This window comes from Eretmochelys imbricata, chromosome 1, assembly GCF_965152235.1.
Source record: "Eretmochelys imbricata isolate rEreImb1 chromosome 1, rEreImb1.hap1, whole genome shotgun sequence".
NCBI classification, from domain to species: Eukaryota; Metazoa; Chordata; order Testudines; family Cheloniidae; genus Eretmochelys; species Eretmochelys imbricata.
Window position 1 is genome coordinate 192,633,484 of NC_135572.1, and position 27,578 is coordinate 192,661,061.

At 41.5% G+C, this 27,578-nt stretch overlaps 2 protein-coding genes across 2 annotated transcripts in view; both read right to left on the minus strand.

Moving 5' to 3' along the window:
- Window positions 1-601: 601 nt before the first annotated feature.
- C1H3orf52 (chromosome 1 C3orf52 homolog) lies at window positions 602-17,898 on the minus strand. Its single transcript, XM_077820831.1, has 7 exons — window positions 17,774-17,898; window positions 16,791-17,671; window positions 9,422-9,548; window positions 8,233-8,363; window positions 7,245-7,315; window positions 3,644-3,843; window positions 602-2,169 (listed from the first exon to the last, which is right to left on the minus strand). Coding segments are annotated over exons 2-7 (657 nt in total). The 5' UTR covers window positions 16,917-17,671; window positions 17,774-17,898; the 3' UTR covers window positions 602-2,167.
- Window positions 17,899-22,025: 4,127 nt separating this feature from the next.
- The window catches only part of LOC144264897 (suppressor of tumorigenicity 14 protein homolog), a 28,231-nt gene continuing 22,678 nt past the window's right edge, over window positions 22,026-27,578 (minus strand). The window contains exons 15-17 of the mRNA XM_077816897.1: window positions 25,772-26,043; window positions 23,694-23,830; window positions 22,026-22,184 (exon numbers count right to left, since the gene is read on the minus strand). Of these exons, the coding sequence (XP_077673023.1) occupies window positions 22,026-22,184; window positions 23,694-23,830; window positions 25,772-26,043 (568 nt within the window). The remainder of the gene's footprint in view (window positions 22,185-23,693; window positions 23,831-25,771; window positions 26,044-27,578) is intronic.

Sequence of the window (27,578 nt, forward strand, 5' to 3'; positions counted from 1 at the left end):
AAGAAAGATTATCAATTGTGCTGCTTCCTTCAGGTACACTCACCGCAGACAATGCATCACAGGACCAAGCAGCAGTGCAAAGGCAAGGGGACTGGGCATGACTCCCATTGCTCTGGAAGATCTTCATGGCCCGTTGCTTTGCAGGAAAGACTACCTGTCACTTCTGTGAGGGTGGGAGTGAACTTTATCTTCCTCAGGCTAAGAATCAGGAAGACAATATACCACCTACGTGCAGAATATGGCTCTAAAAGCACCTATATCACATTGGTGCATTAACATCAGCCACATTAAAAATGAGAACTGACACCTAGTAAGGAAACATGAAGCCCCGGCCACGTTGTACCTACCAATAGCAATAGCTGTGTGACAAATGGGAAAATCAGGTGATTCGCTCATTTATCCTGCACCACTGACCAGACTTCCTCATCTAAATTGACCTAGCCCAAGTTCTGAGTCATTGCTGGTTACACAAGTTTTGCACGGCTCTATCTTTATCGTCATCTTTCAGCTCAAAGTCACCAGTCAAGGCCTAGAACTGATACAACAACAATTCAAACAAATATTAAATAATATCTCAAAAAATAATTTAATATATGAGCTACAGTTTTGTCATTTTCTAAAAATAGATTACAATTTTTTTTAAAAAGTGATTTCCCATATACTTGTCTCTTACTGTAATGCCATAAAGTTTCCTAAGATAAATCTTACAGTAAAAATGTATTAAAATTCACATTTCAGTATAAACCTTCACTTCAAAATTCAGAATTCACTGCAGGAAGTTGCACTTCCATAGTATAATGTTGAAGTTCTCTCTTCAGCCCACATGAGTCACAAAAGTCATAGTTCAGTTTCTCCTTAATTTTTCTGCCATGTGCAAATGCAGTATTACTGTCATTACATGATCACATGTTGACTTTCTGATGTGACATGTTTAGAAACAAAGGATTTGCCTGATATTACCACTGACCAATCTAGTCCAGTGTTTTGCCTAGAACTGTGACTAGTATTTGATCATACAAAAGGCCGAAAAACCCCATCTCCGGTCATATATCGTATCTGTATATGGAGTGTTGGTGAGTATTTCCTGACCCCTGCAGACAATCAGGATATGGACCCAAAGAAGGGTTTTTAAAAAAACAAATGATAGTTGTGTCAAATACTTGCCATTTGACACACATATTGTGGACTAATTGTATTAAGTTAGCAAGTAAACAGGTATATTGACCCATGAGAAATTCCTAGAACACTGCATACTGGAACATGTCACTGAGGAGCACATTTATCCTACATACCTCTGGGTAAGCAGTCCTAAATTCACCTTACTCATATCAATAATCCCACTGAATGGAATGGAAAAATTTGTGTCTAAGTGCTTGCAGGGCCAGGCCATGGGACAGTAGTAAAGCATCATAAATATACATGGCACTTCACTGTACCAATAAAGATAAAGTCACTGCTCCATCAGAGCTTACAATCAATCTAAATTAAGGCAAGAAACAGGAGCAGACATCTCCAGAGGGAGGGAGAGAAAAGGGAAAGATGAACAAGAGAGCAACATGACAGAGGTCTCTGGAAGAGACTAATGCAAAAGTTTGAAGGTCAGTTAAAAAAATCAGGAAAACGGTGAAGTATTTAAGTGTGTTCAGTTTGCAAGAAATGGGTTTGGAGAGGGATTTCCGGTTGAGGGATGAAGTATGGTCGATGCAGTCGGCATGTGGCTACTTGGCATGTGCAAAGAGGAGAATGTGACTGGCAGTAGGGTGGGAAGAGTGGAATGTTACAAAGGAGCTTGAGGGAAAGAACAAGTTCTGGAGTCAATTGAAAAGGCAATGTAAAACTAGTGAAGGTGCTGCAAAAGTGGATGAAGGTGATCAACATCAAATTACATGATTTTTGGCAACAAAGCTTCAAGTGGATTGGAGAAGGGTGGAGTAAGTGTCAGGCAGCAGTAAAGGAGATTGCTGTATTCAAAGCGTAAATAGCTGTGATAAATATATTGCATTTGCTACATACATTATTGCATTATGTAAAGTGTTCACAATAGAGCCATATTCTTCAGAAACGTTTCAAAATAATTAAAGTAATTCTCATTCCTCAGGATGGTAATAGATACGGGAAGCACATGTTCTCAAGTAGCCGTGGTAAACTAGGAGTCTTTCCGCTATTACTCTGAAACAGAAACAGTACATTAAAAAAAACTTAAAATTAAATGTTAAAACAATCTCAATACATACGTTTCTTAACTACTTTGTGTTTTTTTCATTCACTCCATTACTACTTAAAAATGAAGTAAGTAGTGCAAGATCTAAAATGACAGCACGAGTTGGCTTTCTGTCCCATGCTTCAATAGCTGGACTATATTTCTTGCAACTAATGTGAGAGCCTTTTTTACACAGACATGACATGGCGTGATATAGGCTGGGATTTTTGAAAGCGTGCAAGGTTGCCCAACTGCCATTGCCTTTCAATGAGAATTGGGCATTGAACTTCCTCCTTTGAGACCCCCACACCAAAGGAACTAAAAATCACTGAAATGAGGCTTTACAGACAGGTTGGGAAAAGGTAAGAAGAGGGTCTAGATCTTTGAATAAACTATCTCCTAACTGACCAAAAACATTTTCAGAGTCTGGTTTGAATTTCCTTCCTGATAAAGTACTTCTACAGTCTTTTTACAACACAGTACTTTTTACAGTGCTTACATTCAGCAATAAGGAAGAAAAATCACCTGACCCTGGGACTTCAGTCAAACTTTAAGGCAATAGGATTTTTAGCTGGTATGTATACATTGTCATTTTGAAAACAGGGGATAGTCATCTCATGAGTTCCAATAGGCCACAATATAATGAGGGGAAGGAGGGAGGAAAGTCAGTACTCAGGGTCTTTTATAAAAACCTGATCATAACAGACAATTTCCATAAGCTTTATCCAACACCTATGTACATATGAAGCAATATTGTTCCTGCACATTACATTAAGGATTTAACACTCTTTTACAAGCATCTGAAAGAAGGGCCTATACTAATGAAGTCTTATATAATATATAATAATAATATAATTATAATATATATAATATATAATAATAATATAATTATAATATATTATATATATAATGAAGTCTTCATAACTGAGACCTCTTGTAACCAGTTTTCAAAACTTATTGTTCTTTGTCTGGGACCGTGGCTGGAACTGTAGTGTGAGAAGCTGGAGAGATAGGGCAGGCTGGTGGAGCACAGTGATCTTTTCAAGTATCAGGGGGTAGCCGTGTTAGTCTGTACCCACAAAACCAACATGGAGTCCAGTGTACCTTAAAGACTAACAGATTTATTTGAGCATAAGCTTTCGTGGGTAAAAACCCCATTTATGCTCAAATAAATGTTAGTGATATTTTCACAACTCTTTCTGCATCTACTCCATCTAGTACTAAATAAATCTCTCTCAGAATGTACGCATAAATTAAAGTAAGAGTACAACAATGTTATAAACACTGATTGTTGATATTTTAGAACATTACCAGTACCCCTATGTGCATGAATATATTAACTGCCAAGTCTCATTATCTTTCCATAAATACTTCTTTCATTTTAAAGAACTGTGAGTACTTATTCTCTTTCTAGAGATAAATTCTATTATATATGGCACTTACAAGTTAGTGTGAGAGAAGCTGGATCAAGCCTTATCTTAGTACATTCAGGTGCTTCCTGATCATAAGTATCTTCCTGATCATAAATATTTTGTCGCAAGACATTCATCACAAACTCTTCACTCATCGTGTACTTCATGAACTCTTCAGTCACTGGTGGTAAGGAGAACACCAGCTGGTAGAATGTAGTGGCATTTTCATGTCTGAAAAAGAAACAGACCTCAGGAGGAATAAGCACTGAAAGTTTTTAGAATTGCCTTTCCTTTTAACATGAGCATTTATTTTGAAAAAACATGACCTAAGGAGAAAACATTAAAAACAACAAGAAAAGGAGTACTTGTGGCACCTTAGAGACTAACCAATTTATTTGAGCATGAGCTTTCGTGAGCTACAGCTCACTTCATCGGATGCATACCGTGGAAACTGCAGCAGACTTTATATACACACAGAGATCATGAAACAATACCTCCTCCCACCCCACTGTCCTGCTGGTAATAGCTTATCTAAAGTGATCATCAAGTTGGGCCATTTCCAGCACAAATCCAGGTTTTCTCACCCTCCACCCCCCCCAACAAATTCACTCTCCTGCTGGTGATAGCCCATCCAAAGTGACAACTCTCTACACAATGTGCATGATAATCAAGTTGGGCCATTTTCACAAGTACTCCTTTTCTTTTTGCAAATACAGACTAACACGGCTGTTACTCTGAAACCTGCCATTAAAAACAATGGCATACTTAAACTAACATGTTGTCCGCCTTCGCCCCGCAAGAGCAATTACTGTTGATGCTAATGGGATTTGTACATATAATCCAGATATAGCACGGGTAAGACTTTCAAAGAGTACAAAAACGCACTGAGAAGTCAAAAATCTCCCCCATATGGACATTATTGTGAGCAATCCAAATATGGTGATACCAGGAGACCTGCTGCAACAGGACACCTTTATTTTACATAATAGCTCACAGAAGTGACTGCTTTCCTGATAACATTTTCCATTCTTCCCTCTAACAATATCTGATAACAAGCCAATGTTTCTAATTCAAATTCTGGAGCATATTATGTAAACCACTGAACTGAAGTCCAATTCTGGAGTGATTTGTGAATTCATTGAACTGGAATCACAACATTATATTCGATAGATACAGATTGCTTTTTTTCCCTAGTATCTTTTATCCCAAAGGATCACAAGATATAGCATGCAGAGCAAATTGCCTCAGCACATGCCTATCTCTGCGGTATTCTACCATAACCATCCTCACCCAGTGTGACCCTAAGAAAGCATCACACCAAGATCACTAATGACCACTCCCTAGGTGAATCTGAGGGGGTTTGTCTCTGTCCCCTGGCTTTCAGCTCTGTGCTGCCTTTCATGCTCTTCATCATAGTCTTTGCAAATCTATGTTCTCCTAGTTTCTCCCTGTTTTTTTTAGCCTTTTATGTCATTTTATGTCTTCTGTGGGCATCTCCTGTACCAGGTCTCCTTTGCTTCTCCCCTCCTACCCCCTCTCAGTAAGTGATTCCATAAGTTTCCACAATTTCCACTACCATCTGTTCGTGAACAATTCTATAATCTACCTCTCAATCCCCTCTCTAACCTCCTCTTCTGTGTTAAAACACTGCCCTCAAATTCAGTCTAAGCCCTTAACCTCCCTCCAGTGCCATACTGATGTTGACAACTCCATTGTCTTCCCCCGTCTCCCATGATTGCAGCTTTCTCCTGCCTTTCCAGAAAGTCCTGTTACTTCTTACTCTGTACCACCACCACAATCTGTCCCATCCCTTCCTTTCAACCTTGCTGCTAAATTTCTCTCCATAGCTCAGCCACCCATTACCTTTATTACTGTGACCTGAACCTCCAGCAAACCCTCCTCTCATTTCAACCTCTCCAATCTATCCAAAATACTGCTACTTTACTCATCATCTGCTCCTGCTACTCTGAGCAAGCCATGTAGAAAATGAAAATCAAGTGTGATTTTCTTGTTGCTTGTGTGTGTCTGTGCTGTCTTTAAGTTCTTTAGAGCACATACCTCTCATTTACAGAAACACCTACCATGCTTTTGGGCACTGTGATTGGATTTTAAAAAAGGTATTTAAGCAATGCTTCGCTCATTGCAACATGTAACTGATTTAGGAGTCTAAATCTCATTTTCAAAAGGGATTTAGGGGCCAAAATCCCATTCCCTAAAATCCTAAGTACCTAAATTGCTTCAGAAAATGAGATTTAGACTCCTAAATCAGTTAGGTTTCAGAGTAACAGCCGTGTTAGTCTGTATTCGCAAAAAGAAAAGGAGTACTTGTGGCACCTTAGAGACTAACCAATTTATTTGAGCATAAGCTTTCGTGAGCTACAGCTCACTTCATCGGATGCATACTGTGGAAAGTGTAGAAGATCTTTTATACACACAAAGCATGAAAAAATACCTCCCCCCATCCCACTCTCCTGCTGGTAATAGCTTATCTAAAGTGACCACTCTCCTCACAATGTGCATGACAGTCAAGTTGGGCCATCTCCAGCACAAATCCAGGTTTTCTCATCCCCTTCCCCCCACCCTTCCTCAGACGCTTTTGTTAAACCCTGGATTTGTGCTGGAAATGGCCCACCCCGACTATCATACACATTGCAAGGAGAGTGGTCACTCTAGATAAGCTAAAAGAAAAGGAGTACTTGTGGCACCTTAGAGACTAACCAATTTATTTGAGCATGAGCTTTCATGAGCTACAGCTCACTTCATCGGATGCATACCGTGGAAACTGCAGCAGACATTATATACACACAGAGATCATGAAACAATACCTCCTCCCACCCCACTGTCCTGCTGGTAATAGCTTATCTAAAGTGATCATCAAGTTGGGCCATTTCCAGCACAAATCCAGGTTTTCTCACCCTCCGCCCCCTCACACACAAACTCACTCTCCTGCTGGTAATAGCCCATCCAAAGTGACAACTCTCTTCACAATGTGTATGATAATCAAGGTGGGCCATTTCCTATACAAATCCAGGTTCTCTCACTCCCTCACCCCCCTCCAAAAACCACACACACAAACTCACTCTCCTGCTGGTAATAGCTTATCCAAAGTGACCATTCTCCCTACAATGTGCATGATAATCAAGGTGGGCCATTTCCAGCACAAATCCAGGTTTTCTCACCCCCCCCCACCCCCATACACACACAGACTCACTCTCCTGCTGGTAATAGCTTATCAAATCAGTTAGGTGTTTCAACACTGAGCACAGCAATACCTAAATACCATTGCAATATCTGGGCCTAATAATGTATATTAAAGAAAAGTTGCTCTGAAGCAATTCCAGTTTTCTCACTTCAACAAGTGTGATAAAGCTGGCAGTTGAGACCACCAAGGACTGAGCATATGGACAATACTTAAAGATATCCTATAACTTAATAACATGTTCTATTGGTAGGCAACTTATCCTTTACAAATGTAATTGGTTAATTTTGGTGGAAACATAACTTCACTGATTGTACTGATATTTCTCCTGAGAAATATTATTTCAGAGTTTTAGAATGTTTTGTATGTCTGTGTGACAGATTCAATTCTGCTAAACAAACACTTAAAGAAAATTCTGACATTAATTTCCTACCTGAAGGAATCCACTTGAGCAGTGATAAAATAGCGCCCCAGGGCTGGAGATGAACTGTAGACATCTATTAGCTTGAAAAGAGAATCAAATATTTCTTTCATGGCATACCTTCCAACACAAGTAGAAGAAAATAGGGTAATTTAAGTTTTCAGAATGAGGGAGTGTATGGAACCTTGAGGTCAAGTCCTGGCAGATATCTGTACAAGGAACTCATTTTATTTTAAAATCTAATGGTAAAAATCAGTTTCTGCTCTCATTTGGGAGTTCAATTTCAGTTTATTTTCTCTGTGCCAACTAAATTTTTTTTTTTTTTAAATACATACAATACTTTTCTGTTTATCTGGAAAAATCACTTGGGATTGATGTTATATTGGGGACTTCAACAATCTCTACTTATCCTTTGCATTGACTGAACTAAAAACCAGGATAGGAAAGTAGGTGATGCTGCTCCCTTGATAGTAATAAGCAATGTCAGACCGGCCAGGCAAAACTGATCCAAGCTTCTCAAGCCTTCTAGGATTTACAAAACTCAAAGGAGCAAGCCTGAGGTTGTGTTATATCGACACTTAATAGAACTGTGTAGCAAATTTGTAAAGTAAAAATACAGCAAACAGCTTAGCTAAGCTAAGGGAAAGTTCATGGTTCAGGATGTAAACCAGCCAGTCTACAGTTTAAAAAAAATAAAAATAAAAGTTTTTTTACAGCTGCTTTAATTTCCCTGCTAAACCAAGTCAGTTTTTTAACCAGTATGGCTTCTTCCTCAATCTTAGGATTGTGGGATTTTGAGCACATAGTAAAGTGTTCTTAAACAATTCCCAACTATCACTTCCATTTTTCTGAATCAATTCTTCCTCCCAGAGATAAAATTGAGAACCCTTTGACCCAAGAAAATAGCATGGATGAAAGTTTAATGTCAGCATACACAAAGGAAACACCAAATAGGTGTTATGGTCAGAATCAGCTATGGTGAAAGCTCTGTCATAATTACCCTCCTAGTAAGATCTTCAGAATAATTTGATTGAGCAGCACACTTTACTTGTAGTGTTCCAGAAAAATTGCGGTAATTTCCACTTGATACTGATTCAGGATCCCAATATTCATCTTCATCGATGTAAACCTCTGTAATACCAAAAAATGAAAGAGCGTGTTCCCAATTGGCTGCTACAGATAGAAAAAGTTTGGTATCATCCAACAATGGCAGCTCTCAAAGCATGGTCAACAGAACACTGCCGGGGGAGGGGGGCATCAAACTGACACTGTCAGAGTGGAGATGTATTTGTTAGTGCTCAGATAAAATACTTCCTGCCATATGTAGCCCAGACCTATTTCCAGGGACATTTTGACTGGCTGAACTCAAAGGAACTTGTGCCTGGAAGCAGCCCCTATGACTGCTTTGTCAGGTGTTTCTTAAATGTAAATTTAGCCACAGTGAAAACTGGAGGGTTACAGGCTGACAGGCACAACACGTAAGTTATCCGAAGAAATTCGAGCAGTTGCGGGTGCAGGCACTGCTCTGACTCATATTAGGAAGACTGACCGCCAGGCAAAGCTAATGAATTGCACCAATACAAAATATCAGGATAACACCAATCTGGCTGCATTCATTGCATTGACACAAATATGATTTTCATCTTGTCTCTTTGACCTTGTCCTAGTATTATTTTCTCATGTAACCATGCTCTGCAATTGCCATAGAGAAGATATGGGATCAGACTGGGGAGCTGGCCGTCACAGGATTTTAGCTTAAGAAAAGGCCCAGAATATAACAGTTTGAGAACCTTTTGTCTAGACTTAGTTATGATATTAACAACCTTGGCATACCCCTATTCAAATCAACGGGCATGTTGCCATTGGATTCAAGCAGCAATTATCTTGAAGGCAAGCTACCAAGCAAATATAGTTTAACAGAAAAAAGAGTAATAGATTTAAATGTACAAGCATCAGCCCCTTAAGATCTCTAGGTGCTTTAACTGAAAATCAGTACTAGTTACAACATGGCAAGAAGAAAATTCCTCAAATACACCGAATACCCAACTGCTCAACCCAGCACATATTATAAACTACCTCCATGACAAAACTCAACAGCCAAACTCCAGACAGGCTGCAGCATGCATCTAAAAGAAAACCACAGGTCATTTAGTTTGTGAGACACAAATTATCAAAAGTAAAGTACATACCTGAATAAAGAATTAAGCTGATAATAATCACTAGAAGGAGCCCTAGGAAAACTGAAGATATAACCATCCACAGTTTACATTTCCAAAAAATTGTGTCACCACAAGACCTCCGGTAGTAGGCTCTCCCCTAATCATACAAAGAATAAAAGAAGTTGTCTGTTAAGAAACTAGGATGGAAAAGGGGAGGGGGGGGGGAAGAGAGAAAAAAGAGCTTTTCTTTATCTTTAGGATAAAGAATATAAAAAAAATCTATATAGAGACAGGAGATAATATATTGCATTTTTACTGTGCTTTTAATTCAAGGATATGAAAATATTTTCAGAAGCATTAGGATCATGTATCACTTTAAGGCCTGGTCTACACTGGGGGTGGGGACCGATCTAAGATACGCAACTTCAGGTACGAGAATAGCGTAGCTGAAGTCGACGTATCTTAGATCAACTTGGAATCACTTACTTCGCATCCTCGCAGCACAGGATCGACGACCACTGCTCCCCCGTCAACTCCGCTTCCGCCTCTTGCAGTGGTGGAGTTCCGGAGTCGACGGCAGAGCGATCGGGGATCGATTTATCGCATCTACACTAGACGAGATAAATTGATCCCCAATAGATCGATCACTACCCGCCGATCCGGCGGGTAGTGTAGACGTGGCCTAAGTAAACCAGCATTAGTTATAATTAATATCAGTCGGTAAATTGACTTGCCTAAGGTTACAAAGTGGTAGAGCTAGTAGTAAAACCTTGTCTACTTTTGAATCAATCTGCTCTGATAAGTGAAGACTGTAGAAATGATGCAATTTTAACTCAATGATGAAACCAAGTGGTTGTGTATAATCTAGTTGACTATCAACTGAGTTTTTCCTTGGAGATTTGCGTCTATATTATTTGCAAGGGCTTGATTCTAGGCACAGTTGCATCTCTTCAGTTTAAGGTATAATTTTAAACTGATTCTGCTAAACTGCTGCAAAAAAAAGTGTGAACACACTTATTGAGGTTTCAATCAATCAGACTTACTTTCACTAAACTTAAATCAATTAGGAATAGGTTTAAAATAAACCAAAACAAGCCACATCTTAAACCAAAGTCTCTACACACACGGGATTTTCACCAGTTTAACTAACCCACTTTAATTAACCTGTTACAAATTTCATATTTAGACAAGAGCCAAGTTTCTTGAAACAGTGCAAAAGGGCTTAAGTACCTAGAGTCTCATGAGTGGTTCTCAGAAGCCAACATGGAGCTTAGATCTTGCAGACCTTGTAACCTGCATAATGGAGCTTACAAGGTCTGCAGGATGGGTCTCTGTTCTTAGTGAGAAGAACTGGAAAAATATACTATTTATGAATATTATGTGTGATTCCATTTCCCTGTTCAGTTGCATATTGGTGCCTGACTGAATGCCCAGAGCTCAGGCAAAGGAGGCTGTCAAGGGGCTGCTACAGAACTCACTAAGAAAGGGAAAAGAATGACATCTAAGAGAGCAGCAGAATACTAACCCTGGACTTCAGAAAAGCAGACTCTGACTCCCTCAGGGAACTGATGGGCAGGATCTCCTGGGAGGCTAATATGAGGGGGAAAGGAGTCCAGGAGAATTGGTTGTATTTTAAAGAAGCCTTATTGAGAGTGCAAGAATGAACCATCCACATGTGCAGAAAGAATAGCAAATATGGCAGGCGACCAGCTTGGCTTAACAGAGAAATCTTCGATGAGCTTAAACACAAAAAGGAAGCTTACAAGAAGTGGAAATCTGGACAGATGTCTAGGGAGGAGTATATAAATATTGCTCGAGCATGCAACAGTGTAATCAGGAAGGCCAAAGTACAACTGTAGTTGCAGCTAGCAAGGGATGTGAAGAGTAACTAGGAGGGTTTCTACAGATATGTTAGCAACAAGACAACGGTCAAAGAAAGCGTGGGAACCTTACGGAAAGGGGGAGGCAACCTAGTGACAGATGATGTGGAAAAAGCTGAAGTACTCGATGCTTTTTTGCCTCTGTCTTCACAGACAAGGTCAGCTCCCAGATGGCTGCACTGGGCAGCACAGTATGGGGAGGAGGCGAACAGCCTTCAGTGGTGAAAGAACAGGTTAAGGATTATTTAGAAAAGCTGGAAATGCACAAGTCCATAGGCCTGGATCTAATGCATCTGAGGGTACTGAGGGAGTTGGCTGATGTGATTGCAGAGACTTTGGCCATTATCTTTGAAAACTTGTGGAGACTGGGGGAGGTCCCAGACGATTGGAAAAAGGAAACTATAGTGCCCATCTTTAAAAAAGGGAAGAAGGAGAATCCGGGGAACTACAGACCAGTCAGCCTCACCTCAGCCCCTGGAAAAATCATGGAGCAGGTCCTCAGGAACCATTTTGAAGCACTTGGAGGAGAGGAAGGTGTACAGGAACAGTCAACATGGATTCACCAAGGGAAAATCATGCCTGACCAACCTGATTGTTTTCTGAGATAACTGGCTCTGTGAATATGGGGAAAGCGGTGGACATGATATATCTTGACTTTACTAAAGCTTTTGATATGGTCTCCCACAGCATTCTTGCCAACAAGTTAAAAAAGTATGGATTGGATGAATAGACTATAAGGTGGATAGAAAGCTGGATAGATTGTGGGGCTCAATGGGTAGCGATCAATGTCTCGATGTCTAGTTGGCAGCCAGTATCAGCGCACTGCCCCAGGGGTCAGTTTTGTTCAACATCTTCATTAATGATCTGGTAGATGGGATGGATTGCACCCTCAGCAAGTTCGCGGATGACACTAAGCTGGGGGGAGAGGTAGATATGCTGGAGGGTAGGGATAGGGTCCAGAGTGACCTAGATAAATTGAAGGATTGGGCCAAAAGAAATCTGATGAGGTTCAACAAGGACAAGTGCAGAGTCCTGCACTTAGGATGGAAGAATCCCATGCACTGCTACAGGCTGGTGACTGACTGGCTAAGCAGCAGTCCTACATAAAAGGACCTTGGGATTACAGTGGATGAGAAGCTACATATGAGTCAACAATGTGCCCTTGTTGCCAAGAAGGCTAATGGTATATTGGGCTGCATTAGTAGGAGCATTGCCAGCAGATCAAGGGAAGTGATTATTTCCCTCTATTTGGCACTGGTGAGGCCACATCTGGAGTAGTGTGTCCAGTTTTGGGCCCCCCACTATAGAAGGGATGTGGACAAATTGGAGAGAGTCCAGTGGAGGGCAACAAAAATTATTAGGGTCCTGGGGCACATCACTTAAGAGGAGAGGCAGAGGGAACAGGGCTTATTTAGTCTGCCGAAGAGAAGAGTGAGGGTGGGATTTGATAGCAGCCTTCAACTATCTGAAGAGGGGTTCCAAAGAGGATGGAGCTTGGCTGTTCTTGGTGGTGGCGGATGACAGAACAAGAAACAATGGTCTCAAGTTGCAGCAGGGGAGGTCTAGGTTGGATATTAGGAAACACTGTTTCACTAGGAGGGTGGTGAAGCACTGGAATGGGTTACCTAGGGAGGTGGTGGAATCTCCATCCTTAGAGGTTTTTAAGGCCCGGCTTGACAAAACTCTGGCTGGGATGATTTAGTTGGTGTTGGTCCTGCTTTGAGCAGGGGGTTGGACCAGATGACCTCCTGAGGTTTCTTCCAATCCTAATCTTCTACGATTCTAAGACCGCCCCTCAGGTACCCAGCTTTAAACAAGTTAAAATAATAATGGATGGGCCATCAATTGAACGGAGAAGTTACTTAGCTGGCTCCATCCAGACCAAAATGTTTTACTCCTCCCAAGGCGAAGTCTAGACTCAAAGAGGAGTCAAACAGCTCATGGACTACATAGAAGGGGTGGGCCGAGAAAACAGCCAGGATATCTGAAGACTTGAATACTGCGTGCGGTTCTGGGTGCCCCATCTCAAAAAAGGAACATTAGAATTGGACAAAGGATGGAGATAGGCAGCAGAAATGTGTAGGGATATGGAACAGCTTCTGTATGTGGGGAGATTCAGAAAAAAAGATTGGGATATGATAAAGACCTATAAAATGGTGAGTGGTGGGGAGAAAGTAAAGAAGGAAGTTTTATTTACATAAACCCAACACACAAGAACCAGAGGTCACCCTATGAAATTCATGCACAGCAGGTTTAAAACAAACAGAAGGGAGTACTTCTTGACACAATGGACAGTCCACCTGTGGAACTCACTGCTGGGCAATGCTGTGAAGGCAAAAAATATAACCGGGATCAAAAAAGAGTTAAAGTTCTGCAGGATAGGTCCATAAATGGGGATGCAACCCCATGTGCTGGGTTTCCCTAAGCCTCTGACTGCCAGAAACTAGGCCTGGATGATGGATCTCTCACTAATTGCCCTGTGCTGTTCATTCCCTCTCAACCATTGGTCTGACCCAGTATGGCCATTCTTAGACTCTTATGTGTGAGTGAAAAACCTGGCAGCCTGGACAGACACATACACAGACAGAAGGAGAAGGATGCAAGCAGTCAGCTGGTTCTCCCAGCTCAGAGGTGGGAAATGAGACCTGACTAAGCTGAGGATAAAGAGGCTAAGCATAGGTGAGGGAATAGGTGTGCACATCTCTTGTTTTGACTCCAGCGCTCTAAGTGCTGCGTATCTTCTGAGCAAAATAAATTATGCCTTTTGTGCAAGACGTCGTCTCTGTAGCACTGCCAATGCATTCTGTGTCAGGCTCCCAAGGAAAACTGGCAGGTCAGGTTTTCCCCCAGGTCAGATTGGCAGTGACCTTCAGATTTTTACACCTTCCTCTGTAGTGCATGGGTGAGAGTTAGTCATCAGGATTATCTAGCTAAATCTCATTTAATCATTTCCCTGCCACTGCAGGGGCGGTAGGCACTTGTGCACATTGGTCCCTCCTATTCTCTGCCTCTGGCACATAATAGTCTATTCTTCTGTGGGCTGACACACATTGGTCTAGTTTTGATGGCTGGATTTAATGCAGAGGTCCTGGGTGGTGTTTATGGGCTGGTTGGTGTTGGTGAAATACAGGATGCCAGACTAGATGATCTGGTGGTCCCTTCTGGCCTTAAACTCTATGACTGTGACCTGCTGAATTAGTTAGGGGCTATAACCTAAAGACTCAGCGAGAAATACACAAAGAGAGGTAGAGGGATAGGCCTATTCCTTGAAAGGAGTTCAATCTGGTGACTGGAAAAGGGTCTCAGCAGGGGCAGACTACCCAGGAACTTGTGACACTTAGTAAGGAACAGGCTGCCCCTCCAGACCTTGCAAGCTACCTGTGTATAATAGTACCTGGGTAACAGAACATCTTCCTAATGGTACACAGTTCTTCAAGGGGATTAAATTTATGTATGGAGTTTTATTCAGTGGAACTTCTGAACCCAAAACTGTCAGGCTGCACTTACAGACTTCCTATTCTCGAATCAAAACTAAAACATTATACTGTAATACCCAGCGTCATTTCAAAGTTTCTTGGACCAGACCACTTGGTTTATGAAGTTTATAGATTCCTCCGGGTGTTAAAGTATTCATGGAGAACTTTACAAAAACATCCACACCTATGAAGTTTATAATATCAGTCCACATAGCCCTTATATACAAACTGTCATAGCAAATAGCAGAAAGAAGTTTTGAGGGGGTTGTTTTTTGGATTGTGGGGTGAAGTAGAAATCATTTACATTGTTAACTAGGGCATTGCTAATGTTAAGGTGTTGATGTCTACATTAAAAAAATGAAGAAAATATGGAGAGACAGACAAGAACCATTTGATTATTGTACATTTAGGTTTTCACTTTTGGGGGCAGGTTGCAGGAGGTTGGCAAAGGAGACAGTGAGTAAGGCACATGTGTAGGATGTACTATTTTTGTTTGGATATTTAAACACATGAGGTTTATAGTAAAATTAATAGGAATGTTGTGTTTAAAAAAAAGAAACAGGGATTTTCTAGCTTTTAATTTAACGCTTGACGCTAGTGTATCACGTTATTTCTCACAACACTTCTGTGTAATCAGAAGGCACAATACCCATTTTATGGGTAAGGAAACTGAGGCAGACACTTCCCAAGGCTACAGACATGAAGGCACGGATTTCAGCTCAGGTTTCCAGCCTTGTGCTCAGACCATTACAGAATGCTGCCTATAGTAAAGAAGTTTTAACTGACTTGATGTAAAGTACACATTCAAATCCTGGATTCCTCCCTAGAACTGAACAAACACCCTCTTTACTTAGATAAGAAAAATCAATATGTCAGAGAGCTCGGGGGAAAGGTAGCTCCTGAAAACAATGAATAGTTTCACAGACGTGTTGGGCAGTGCTGTAGGGTTGATTACTGTGCAACAGGAGTGAGGCAGAAGAAGAAACCGGGAGTAACCGTGTTCAAGATCATTTTCAATCACGCTTTAGATCTCGTCGATAGCTCAACGCCTGATTTGCCAGTGCAGACAGACACACACTTCTAAACAAAAACTAACCACAAGAGTCTGGTGGGTAAATCCCTAGACTGGGTTTTAGGAAACTGGATTAAATTTTTGGCTCTGCCACAGACTTCCTTTGTGGTCTTGGGCAAACCACTGAATGTGACTGCGTCTGAATTCTCCATCTGCAGAATGGTGATACTACTTCTTTTCATGTATTTGACTAAGCTTTTTGGGGCAGGAGTCATCTTACTATGTGTACATGTAACATGCTCATCATACAAATTAATAATCGTTCGCACTCACAAGTTACAAGCATTGTTATTAACAATCCTACTCTCGTTTTAGCAAAGTTAAAGAAGTTTACAATAGCTGACAATATCCCTCTGCTGGTGATGTTAATGATCTAGGATACAGAATTTATATCTGCCGTTGCTTCCTTTGATCACACTACACACTTACTTATATATTAAAGGAGAAGTGCTAAATAGTTTTGGCCCAAAGGTTAGATTGTGGAAAGGAAGAAACTTTTTTAAACGGAAACAAATCCTAATGTTAGTAGTAGTGTTTTCCTGGCATTTTAATTCTTTTCCAAATGAAAAGCTTTTAAATTTGCATTTTAACATCTCCCTTTAGTGACTGCAATTCATCCATTGCAATACTGATATCATGACAAACTGAAAGCGAAACTTGTAAAATTACAAGTGTGATTAGCATTTCACTCCAAAAAATGAAATGAACAAACAGCATTAAAAATGGTAAATGAGTTAGATTTTAAATATCCTGTTTCAGTCAGATGTCATTAACAGCAGAGGAAAAGAAATCTGCTTTTAACCTTAGTATTTCTGACATTTAACTATAAGTCAACAACAACAAAAAAGATGTAAAATAAATTTTACAATAAAGCAACTTATTCCACCAGAATGCTCCTCAGTTATTTCAATCACTGTACAATGTTTAGGTAACATGCTTATAAGTAGAAAGTGAATGAATGTGAGTCCTACCTTATTTGTGATAGATGCTTCAGGATTAAGAGGTTTATTATGGTCCGCCTCATTTTCCTCCTCAAGTTCTCTCCCCCCCTGTAATTCAATAGCCTGACATTCATGTTCAGGAACACAACCATTCATCGCTTCCACTTCTGTGAGGAATTTTGACTTTATGGCAAATACCAACAAGATACACTTCCTTCCTGTTTATGCTGCAATAATGTTGGTGTCTGTTCAGGGACAAGATCTGATATGTCAGCAGCCAGGGTCAGCATAATTTACAAGCAAGTGATCTCAGTAAGTTGGGTAAACAAGGGAAATTCCATGGAGCAAGGAGTGGACTGGGACTGTATCCTCTGAAAAAGAAATGGAATGAGGCGGAAGTATTGATTTGCCTGTACTTTTGAAACACAAATGTTCATTCTCAAGTTGTGTCATACTAGATTTTCCAGTTTGGTTACCTTACCACACCAGCCCTTAGCCAGCATAAGCAGCTAAGTGAACCTGAGGCAACATGGTGCTTGCTAAAACAACAAAGTCAGCAGATGAAGCAATCTATCTTCGTCTCGGAAGAGAAGACTGTGTTTTCCGACAGGGCAAGCAAGCAAGCAAGCCAGCTCCCTGTCACATTCTGAATACCACTATACCTTTACAATACAAAGGAACTAAAGCAAGCTTATATTTATACAGCACTTTTCCCAAAGAAAAGAAACCAAATGGGTCAGTAGAGAAAGTAGGTCTGAACTGTCAAGTTCAGTTCTGAACTACCCTAAAACTCTGGCACCTGCGTTCATGGCTTTGTTTCATGTAGTGATCGCCTGACCCAGAGGCTCCTGGAGAGGTCTCAGAATATTCCTGATGGATATGAGCTCCTTTTGCTCTTAAGCCAGCAGTTCCTAGAAAAGTAGGAAAACTCAGCAATACACTTTCAGATGTTAAGATCTGCAATCATGAACCTGGTGTAAGCTTTGTGAAAATGTCATTCCTATTTCACTTACCTGTCAAGGCCAACATTAGTTCATTCACAACTAATAAGTTAGACCTGCACACTAACTCCTGAAATATGCATCCAGATGCGTACTTCGTGGTTTACCTCTCGCATACACACACACTTATATGTAATGGGCTGAACTAAAACCCAGGTTTTGAGACCCCACCTTCCTAGTGTAAGGGACTTTGAGAACTGGATCTGAACTTTGGCCAAGGCTCACGTCTTATCTAAAACTGTAGGAATGCAACGTCATTCTCTGGTGATGATATTCAGAGTCTTATCAATATAAAACAAACTCAAACCTTGGCAGGTTAAGCGCGTCTCAGTTCAACTTTATTTAAATAATCAGGAAACTTCAGTTGATTTTAACTCATCTGCAGCTTAAAAGCTGTGACTGCAATTCTAAGCATACTAATAATTCAGGGTGAATTACTTTATTTCAGTAGTGCAATAAAGCTAATAAATACTTAGTCTCCACATTTTATTTGAAAGGAGGAAGTGAATGACGATTCAAGAAAAACCTGTACATTAATAAAATACTTTTAGAATTTTAATGTCTTTTGAGTTTAGAATAGACAATGCTTTTACATTCAATTAAAAAACCTGGAGAAAGTAACACACATTTTAATGAGAGAATTATATTAAAAAAATGAATCTTAAATACATGAATTATGTAACATGCAGACAACAATAAAATTCATTTCTGTACCTAAGTGTAATTTACAGAACGCCTTCCCCGATGTACTGTACAATGAGTCAGACTACGAAAGTGAGCTAAAAATAAGTGAGGGTAGTATTGCCAACCTCAAGAGAGATTACAAATCATGAGTTAGACTCAAAGTATGAGGGTTAAAAAAAAAGAGAAAAGATTACATAGTGGTTTCAATCTTGATTTTTGAATGCTCTCCCATCCCCACCCCCAAGAGAGAGAGCCACAATTACCAGGGCCCACTCTCCCAAATTTATTAGATAAGTAGATTTTGGCTGTTGCTGCAAGAGCGCTCATCCCCACACCAGCCAACCCCCTGCCCAGCAATTCATTCTGCCCCTAGCCTCTGAATCACTCCTGTCCCCTCAATCCCGGTATCACTTCAGTCCCTCGTAGCCCCCGCCCCTAAATCCCACATCAGAGCAACCCGGCCTCCCCTCTTCTCCTCCGGGGTTCTTCATCCCCGTCTCCCAGGTGTGGGGGGGCTCCAAAGGGGTCCTCTTTCCCACTTTCAGGCTGGAGGGACAGATCCAGGGTTCTTCAGTTTCCCCAGCCCCGCTGCTCCTTTCCATCCCCCAAGGCCAGGTGCTGCAGAGGGGAGGAGGGAAGAGCAGTGGAGTTGCCCTGAGCTGCTGGGCTCTTTCTGCTACCTCCTCCCCATGCCCCTCTTATGAGGAGGGCTTTGGGTTGCTGCAGAGGGGAGGAGGAGACAGCGCTCTTCCTGTGGCAGCTCTGGTTGACTGCCTGCCCCATTTGCCCGCCTCTTGAGGAAAAATAACCAAGCAGAGGGCTCAAATACACTAGAGGGCTTGAGTTACTTGCATCATTGTGAGACTAGCTCCAGCCCAGCCAAAACCCCATCAGTCATGACAAAGAAAAAACAAATCACAAGACCTGGCCACACACTGAGGGGCACGTTCATCGAACCATAAGCAAGCTGTGCGTTTGTGAGCGTGGCAGGGAGTGGCAGCCATGTCGCCAACTGCCGCCATCATCATGTTACCTCGGGTCTGAAAACCTAAAACTACAAGTTCTAGAAGGGGAGACAGTTAAAGCTGTCTAGCGGGGTTAGACATATCTTCCATTCATTTTAATGATACAGGTGCTTTAAATCCCCTAGACAGCTTTGGAAGTCTCAGTCAGGATCTATCTACTGATACCAAGCAAGGAGAAAAACTTGTGATCAGTCTGCTAAGAAGGAACCCCCTCCCCACTGATCTATAACCCCCTGGGATGGACATTCAGGCAGGCTCATCCCCTTCTGCGGGCCAGTAGGGAAAAGGGGCAGAAACTATGAGAAACCCTGACCCAGGAAGTAAGCTGGCACTTGGGGAAGTGGGGCAGCAGAGAAGCTGATGTCAGAGGGAAACTGCCAGGTAACTGTGTTCAGAGCAGGCTGCAGCAGGAGCTGGGAAACCACATATGGAACAGTGACTGATGGACATTGCAGCCAGGTTCAGGTACGTGTGGATGCAGCAGAGGCTGGGCCGGGAGCCAGCATAAAGGGTTCTAACGAGCCACACCACTAACTGATCCAGGCCTGGAACTCTGCACAGTCTTATTAGCTTTTAATAGAAAACTGGACTGGAGAAAGCACCCTGGGCACTAGGCCTGAAAAGCTGTTTAGTGGGCCCAAATAAGAACCACTATAGTTTCACTTTGAGCTCTAACTGTTTAAGCCACTGTACCTAGGGTATTTGCAACCTTTCTCTCTCCTGCCAGCCCTAGTAAAATGCCCCTTTCCTTTCTCCAAGTGTCTGGGGGGTTCTTGGGACACGCCAGGGCTAGCATGACAAGGCCTAGCAACTGAAGCACCTCATCCCTTACCTGCCAGTTGCAGTATCCCTGACACACTACTAGTACCTTAGAGGCTGGGTGTACTACAGCCCTAAGCAGATAGAATAATTGCAGCCTAACAACTGCTATAGATCCAGGTGAACCTCAAGCTGTTTTGACTACAAGATAATCATCCAAAAAAGTGTAGATTCCTATTAAAATGTACTCCAATTGTTTTAGTTTGGAATATCCTAAGGTCAAGCTCCTGGCTTTCTTTGTATAGGAGATAATTCAAGATGAGCCTCTTATTGCAGTCTGACACCCACGAAAGAGTTAATTTGAATAAGGCTATTACCATAAGTAGCTAGCAATAGGTTTGTTCTCACAAAGTATAATCAGCTTATGAGACTGTGTTGTGATTATATAGTTTAACATTTGATAGCAGCTAGGGAGCTTGTGCGTGTGAAGTTTTGTTTGTACCAGACTGAAAAAGAATTCTCTCTTCATCTAATAGGTGCAGTTCCCTTTAGATTAACTGAACTGAGCTCCTTTTAATAGCATGTTAAATCCTTTAACAGCATTTTCACCTGTTCTAAAATACCGTCACTCCAAAGACACCAATAATGGTATTTAAGTCCTTGCAAGTTTAGGGCCAGACCTTCAGGTTTAATATGACTGATTTATGCTACACTACTGATGGAATTTGATCACGTTTACATAGGCGCTGACCTAGGGATACCTGAGGGTGCTGCCACAACCCCTGGCTTGAAGTGGTTTCCATTCTATACAGGGTTTACAGTTTGGTTCAAGAACTCTCAGCACCCCCACTATAAAAATTGTTCCAGCGCCCCTGTATGCTTGTCTTAACCACCCCAGGGAGCATCACGAGAATCATAGAATCTCAGGGTTGGAAGGGACCTCAGGAGGTCACCTAGTCCAACCCCCTGCTCAAAGCAGGACCAATCCCCAATTTTTTACCCAGATCCCTAAATGGCCCCCTCAAGGATTTAGCAGGCCAATGCTCAGATCACTGAGCTATCCCTCCCCCCAACATTGGCATAGAGCTTAGTGTTATCTTTGGTCTTGAATGCCAAACACCCTCCCTGCTGCTAATTTAACAAGGAAAGGGAGCGTGGCTACCAAAGCGGGAGAGAGCTTGGGGTGCCCCTACATCACAACAAACCTGAGCTATGTTTTTGGCCTCTTCCGGCTATTAAAAACCGTATTAAGGTAGAACAGTCTGAGACCTCCTCTAAACACAGCACAGGAGGCAGCAGTCCTGCATAGCAGCACCATGAGCAAAGGAGAGCTTTAACCCACCTTTGCACACCACCCTGACTTGCAGTTTGTGTATTTTGACCAGATGTGAGAAGTGGGCCCTTGATCCTGTCTGCAAGCCCAATACATTGCATATAGAGAGTGCATGTATATCTTTATACGTGCTGGGGCTGGAGAGGAGGGGAGAGGAAAGGAATGATCCAAATATCCAATAAGGTTTGGTTAGAATTTGGCCCAAGGTTCCACTCCATTCTTACTTCATTCAGCCCTGTTTGTCTTCATCACCAGAAATGGACAATGAAGATGGAGAAACAATTACTTTCAGTTCAGACTGTTCCTGAAATGTGCAGAGAAGTTAATTACAATTTTTAAATATTTATATTTATATTTATGAACTTCAGCACAAACATCTACAGTGTTTCCTTACGATATCAGAAAAACATATTTCATGGATTACTCCGGTAAAAATAGTGACTTTTGTTTTCTTCTAAGCACATCAGTTTGTGTACTGACGAATCCAGTCATAAAGCTCTGTCACCTTTGTATATACACCAGGGCGGTTACGCCGAGCACATCCTTCACCCCAGCTGACAATGCCGGCAAGATACCATCTATTTCCCTTTCCTACGCAGGCCAATGGACCTCCAGAATCACCCTAAAGCAAAGGATACAGTTCAGTCATTAGAACAAAACACATTGCACTGTAATACGAAGATTAGGTAACATATGGACAAAAGACACTCCCCCCAAATTATTATATTTTCTATTTCTGGACAGTGGCTGTACATTTGTTTATGCATCCAATTCACGTTGTGACATTTCAGTACAACCAAGACGACCAAAGAATGCAAATTAATAGAACTCTGCTAGGGAGGATTAGATTTTTATTAGTGAAGGCTGGTAAATGTTAGTTTTACCATATACACCACAAACTGACAAAAAATATTTCCAACAATAATAATTAAAATTTACAGCTAGGCAAAGAAAGAAAAATGCTGCTTGAGAATTTATTAGAGAGTTTGATTTAAGGATATTTACTTTGTGTGTTTTGATGTGTGATGTTGACAATTTGTTTTTTAACTACTAGAAAGTTTTAACTTTTTGAATCTCAGGATCTACTGTCATTACACAATTATTGTCCGACACCCTCCACCCATAATGTCCCTAAGTCTGAGCATTTAAAATTGATAAAAATAAAAAATGCTTAAAACAAACATCAATATAACCCATCAAAATTATTTAAAAAAATGAAAATCTAATTCTGCCAAACCCAAATGGAACGCAATGGCAACAACAAGGGGATGCAAAGGAGAAGAGAAGAAGATGAATGGTGACTTACCTCTCTTCTCCGAATCATCCCATTGAACAAGCAGCTGGCCATAGGGCAGTACAGGGACAGTAGAAAGAGATGAAAAGAGGGAATTCCACCTTGACTAGCCCATGAGTTCAAGAATAAGAAATTCATCATTAAGATTCCACAAAGAACCCTAACTCAAACTCCTTGATCGCTATATCCCTGTTCAGCCAAAACCAATAGAAGCCCTCTTATGGCAAAACAATCTCAACAGACTGGATCTTACCTATTGTTTTGAAAGGCAGCATTTGTTTCAAAGCATGGGCAGCGGATATCAAAGGCAGGGGAAGGCTGAGCCTCCCCAAATAGCCTTGCGTGGCCCCACCCATGCTCCATCCCCAGGCCCGTTCCTGCTTCTCCGTGCTGTGCTGCAGGGGACTCTTCTCCTAGTGGCCAGCGCCCCAGACTGGGGCTGCAGTTAATGGGGACCAGCCTGCGCTCTGGGGCTGGGGGAGGGGGCTGCGCCGCCCACCCACCCGGTGCTCCAGGGCACACCGCCCGCTCACCTGCCTGGTGCTCCAGGGCTGGGGGTGGCCTCTGGGCTTTGGCAGGAGGGGCAGAACTCGGGCAGAAGGAGCAGGCCGGGCCAGGGGCTAGCCTCCGCGAGCCTGGGGTTCATCTGCCGCCCATGTTTCAAAGGATGCAAGTATTGCCTGTCAAACTTACCTCCCTGCTTCTGAGATCCTTATGTCATGTTACTAATTAACCACATTCCCAAAACACTGTGCTCCATTACTGCATTAAAGCCAAACAATCCTGATATACAAAGGAAATACATAGTGGTAGTTTTCCTACAGTTTTCACTTTTACCTGGCATGCATCAATGCCACCATTAAGATTTCCAGCACACAGCATTCGAGATGTAATCAGATCATCATATAGCTTGTTGCAAATACTTTGATTAATTATTTTCACTTTAGCTTCTTGCAGTGTTTTGGCAAGGTAACCTAGAACAATATAAAATGTAACATATGCCGGTTTTACAGTTCTGAGGAAAAAGCAGATACATCAGAAGGGAGGAATGTGTTTAGAATCTACCGAGCCGAAGGATTACTATGTACTGTAGTTTAAATTGCCCTTCCCCACAGCTTTTGAATATCTGTCACTAATGCTGCTTTCATATAAGGAGGGCAGGAAAGTTTACAACCCTCTGCCATTGTTGCCTTCTTGCATTTCCTTAGTCCTTCCTTTGATAATGATTAGCCAAACCTTGAAGCAGGGGATGGCATGGAGATCTGCAGGAATTATCAGTACAACATGTGACACCCATTCCAAAATTTAACAAGTTTTTGGTTTTGTTACATGCTTTGCCCTCACTTGGGCTTTTTAATATTTCTGTGTTATTTGTATTGAAATTGTACCCAAAGGCCCCATTCAGGTCCTAGTATTTGGCAACCCACTGCTGCTCCTAGCAGAGAGGGAATCGGGAAGGAAGATGTGGATAAAAACAAACCTGCTTTGATTAGTTATAATTCCCAATGATAGTAGCTGATTGCTAAATTGCATCATGGGCCATATTTGGCACCCTGCAGAATACCAGACTGGTGTGAGCGTCAACTGTTTCACCATCAATATCTTTCATCTGTGCCACAATTTGTACTAGCAACCTGGTCTTTAGGACCTTTTTAGGGCTTTGGAGGGGGGGGGGTAACTGAAATTATCAGAGGGGAAGGTGTTCAAATATTTTAATTTCACAGTTTCAAATTAAATTGAAATTATATATATCTCAATTTTTATTGAAAAATGGACACTGTATAATAGCTGTTTTTATATTATAACTTCACTTAAAGTATATTTAGGTATAAATAACCAGTCTTGGGTTCAGATGTTAGATGAAAGGTATGTTAAGAAAGCCAAAGATACCCTGGTAGATAAATTTGGGTCCAATGTAAAACCTTAGATTAGTGGTGGGCAGCCTACGGCCCATCAGGGTAATCTGCTGGCAGGCCGTGAGACAGTTTGTTTACATTGACCATCCGCAGGCACGGCTGCCCGCAGCTCCCAGTGGCTGCGGTTCACCATTCCCAGCCAATGTGAGCTATGGGAAGCAGTGACCAGCATGTCCCTGCGGCCCGCACCACTTCCCGCAGCTCCCATTAGCCAGGAACAGCAAACCGTGGCCACTGGGAGCTGCGGGTGGCCGTGCCTGCCGACTATCAGCGGAATACCCTGACAGGCTGCAGGTTGCCCACCACTGTCTTAGATCATAATGCAATTTAAGAGATTAATTTAAAAAACTGCGAGCTTGAAGCACTTGAGTTCTAATTCTGGATCAGATATAGACTACTTCCTAGTTTGTGCTAGTCTCAACTTTTTTCCTATTTCTCTATCTATAGAATTGTTTTCGAAGTACTGCAGAAATTAAATGAATTGTACATGTGAGAAACAAGTGCTAATCCAGGGTAATTATCTTTCTAATGGCCTATGACAGTCTTCAGTGCCTAATGGTAGGACTCCTAATTGACCTAAACTATTTCTACATGCCCACATTAAGAAACTCCACAGATGTTCAGCTTCACCTGAGCCAAACCACTGAAGTTGCTTTGACAAAGAAGGAATATTCTAGCTTTTAAAAGACCAACCAAGTCAGGGGTTCTCAGCAGGTCGCAAGGTGGTTCCATGGCAGTCGTGAGCTGTCAACTCCTTGGGGTTGACGGCCCTGACCCCCCGCCCCGCCGCCATTAAATTAGACACACCCCCGTTTTTAATTTCTAAGGGGCTTCACAGTCAGCGGCTTGCTGCGTGAAAGGGGTCACCAACACAAAAAGTTTGAAAACCACTGTGCTAAGTAAACCGTGATTATATTTGTTTTTAGCATAATCACATCACTCTTACAGTTTAAAGTTAGAGTCAAACTTGCAAGAAACATATCCAGGAAATGAACATACTATTTTCTTTTAGGGCTCCCCAGCCAGTTACATAGCAGACAGTTCCATAAAAAAATACTCTAGGACTGCTGGGTAAACAAATAGGCTGTACCAGCTCACTGAAGAATACTGGTGTCTCCATTTCCAACAGGGCAATGTCATAGTCTGAGATATATTGGTCATACCGTGGATGGACAATAATCCTTTTGATTGATCTCATAGCTACATGATTGCTGTTTTTGTTAATGATCCTTATGCCCATATACGCTTTCCAGCCAGAAGGCACAGAGTATCTGCAAAACAGACAATATTTATAAAATGCCCATCGGATAAACATCATCATGCCAGGTTGTTTGATTAAGAGGTATTCACAATATTTTGTGAGAAATACCAAAGTCGGGGGGAGAGGGGGGCCCAAGGGGCACAATATGAAATCAGTAGGACAGATACATCTCATTTTTATTTTAAGTAGAATATTAGTTTGCGTTTTTGATCATGGTTTCCAAAGGGATGTTTTCTGGGAGTAATATGACTAATACTTTGCACTTTTCATCTAAGGATCTTGAAGGACTTTACAGGATAGGCGAGTTATCCCCATGTGACTGATGTGGAGAACTGAGGCACAGATATGTTAAATGACTTACGCGGGTCTCACCGAGTTAGTGGCAGGGCCGGGATTCCCAGTCAGATTGAGCCAGTAATGATTGCTACAGTTCCAATTATATGGTGAGCCCCATCCTTTAAACTTTCTTAAGAAATAAAGTTTCTGTTCCTTCTGATTGAGAACTAATACCACCATTGTCACTGCTGCACCAGCCAGCAAACCAACAGGAACAATAACTCAAACACATAAACAACAATTGCTCATATTCATCTCAATGAAGTGTTGACTCTGAAACCTAATAATACTTTAAAGGCACGTTATTCATAATTGCAGCTGATAATCTATGCCTATTTTGTCTGATTTTTTTTATGCAAAGTGGGTAATTGTGCTTCCAAGTGGCCAGTTAGATGTATAGCTACCCTTTTTCTGAACATAATTGCAGTAATTACATTGTACAAATCTGAAAAATCAAGGTTCCTAAACATCAACATTGCCAACTGTTTCACTACTTATTTTGGAAGAACTTCCAGCTGCTCAGATAATGCAGATGGAGTCTGAATGGAATATTGCCATTTTTATCCCTCACTATGACTCTTGTTGTGAACAGAACCCAGGAGTTCTGAGTCCTAGACTTCAGGTATTTCACCTAGCCATCCAATTAAAACCAGGAGGGACTACAGCTTGCTCCTAACATTGCACTGATGGGCTACCACTCACTCATTAGCTTGATAGGAGGATGGCATTTTAAACATAGAATGGGTACTTGGGATCCATCTACAGTTCAGGAAGTCCAGCTTTCCAAATCCCTCAAGGATACAACACATGAGTAATCTTGATGACACTTTGCAGGATATTATGCATCACCATGCCTGTCTTCACTACACCACCAGCACCTAACACCAGCCAGTTTCCATACTTTTCCACTGTTAGCGGTGCTCTAATCTTAATGGTTAGGAGTATTATTTTGGAAACATTTTTTTAAGCTGTGTTCACAATTAACTCCATGGTTCAAAAGCAGGATTTACTTTCTGGTTACAGTGGTGGTATAGGTTTCAGAGTAGCAGCCGTGTTAGTCTGTATTCGCAAAAAGAAAAGGAGTACTTTAGAGACTAACAATAATTATTCTGGATACTTTATACTTTTGATTATTGGATGAAGTGTGCTCTGGGTCTACAAAACATACCAATTAGACCATATGCACAGAACTATGCATTCAAAGCCACT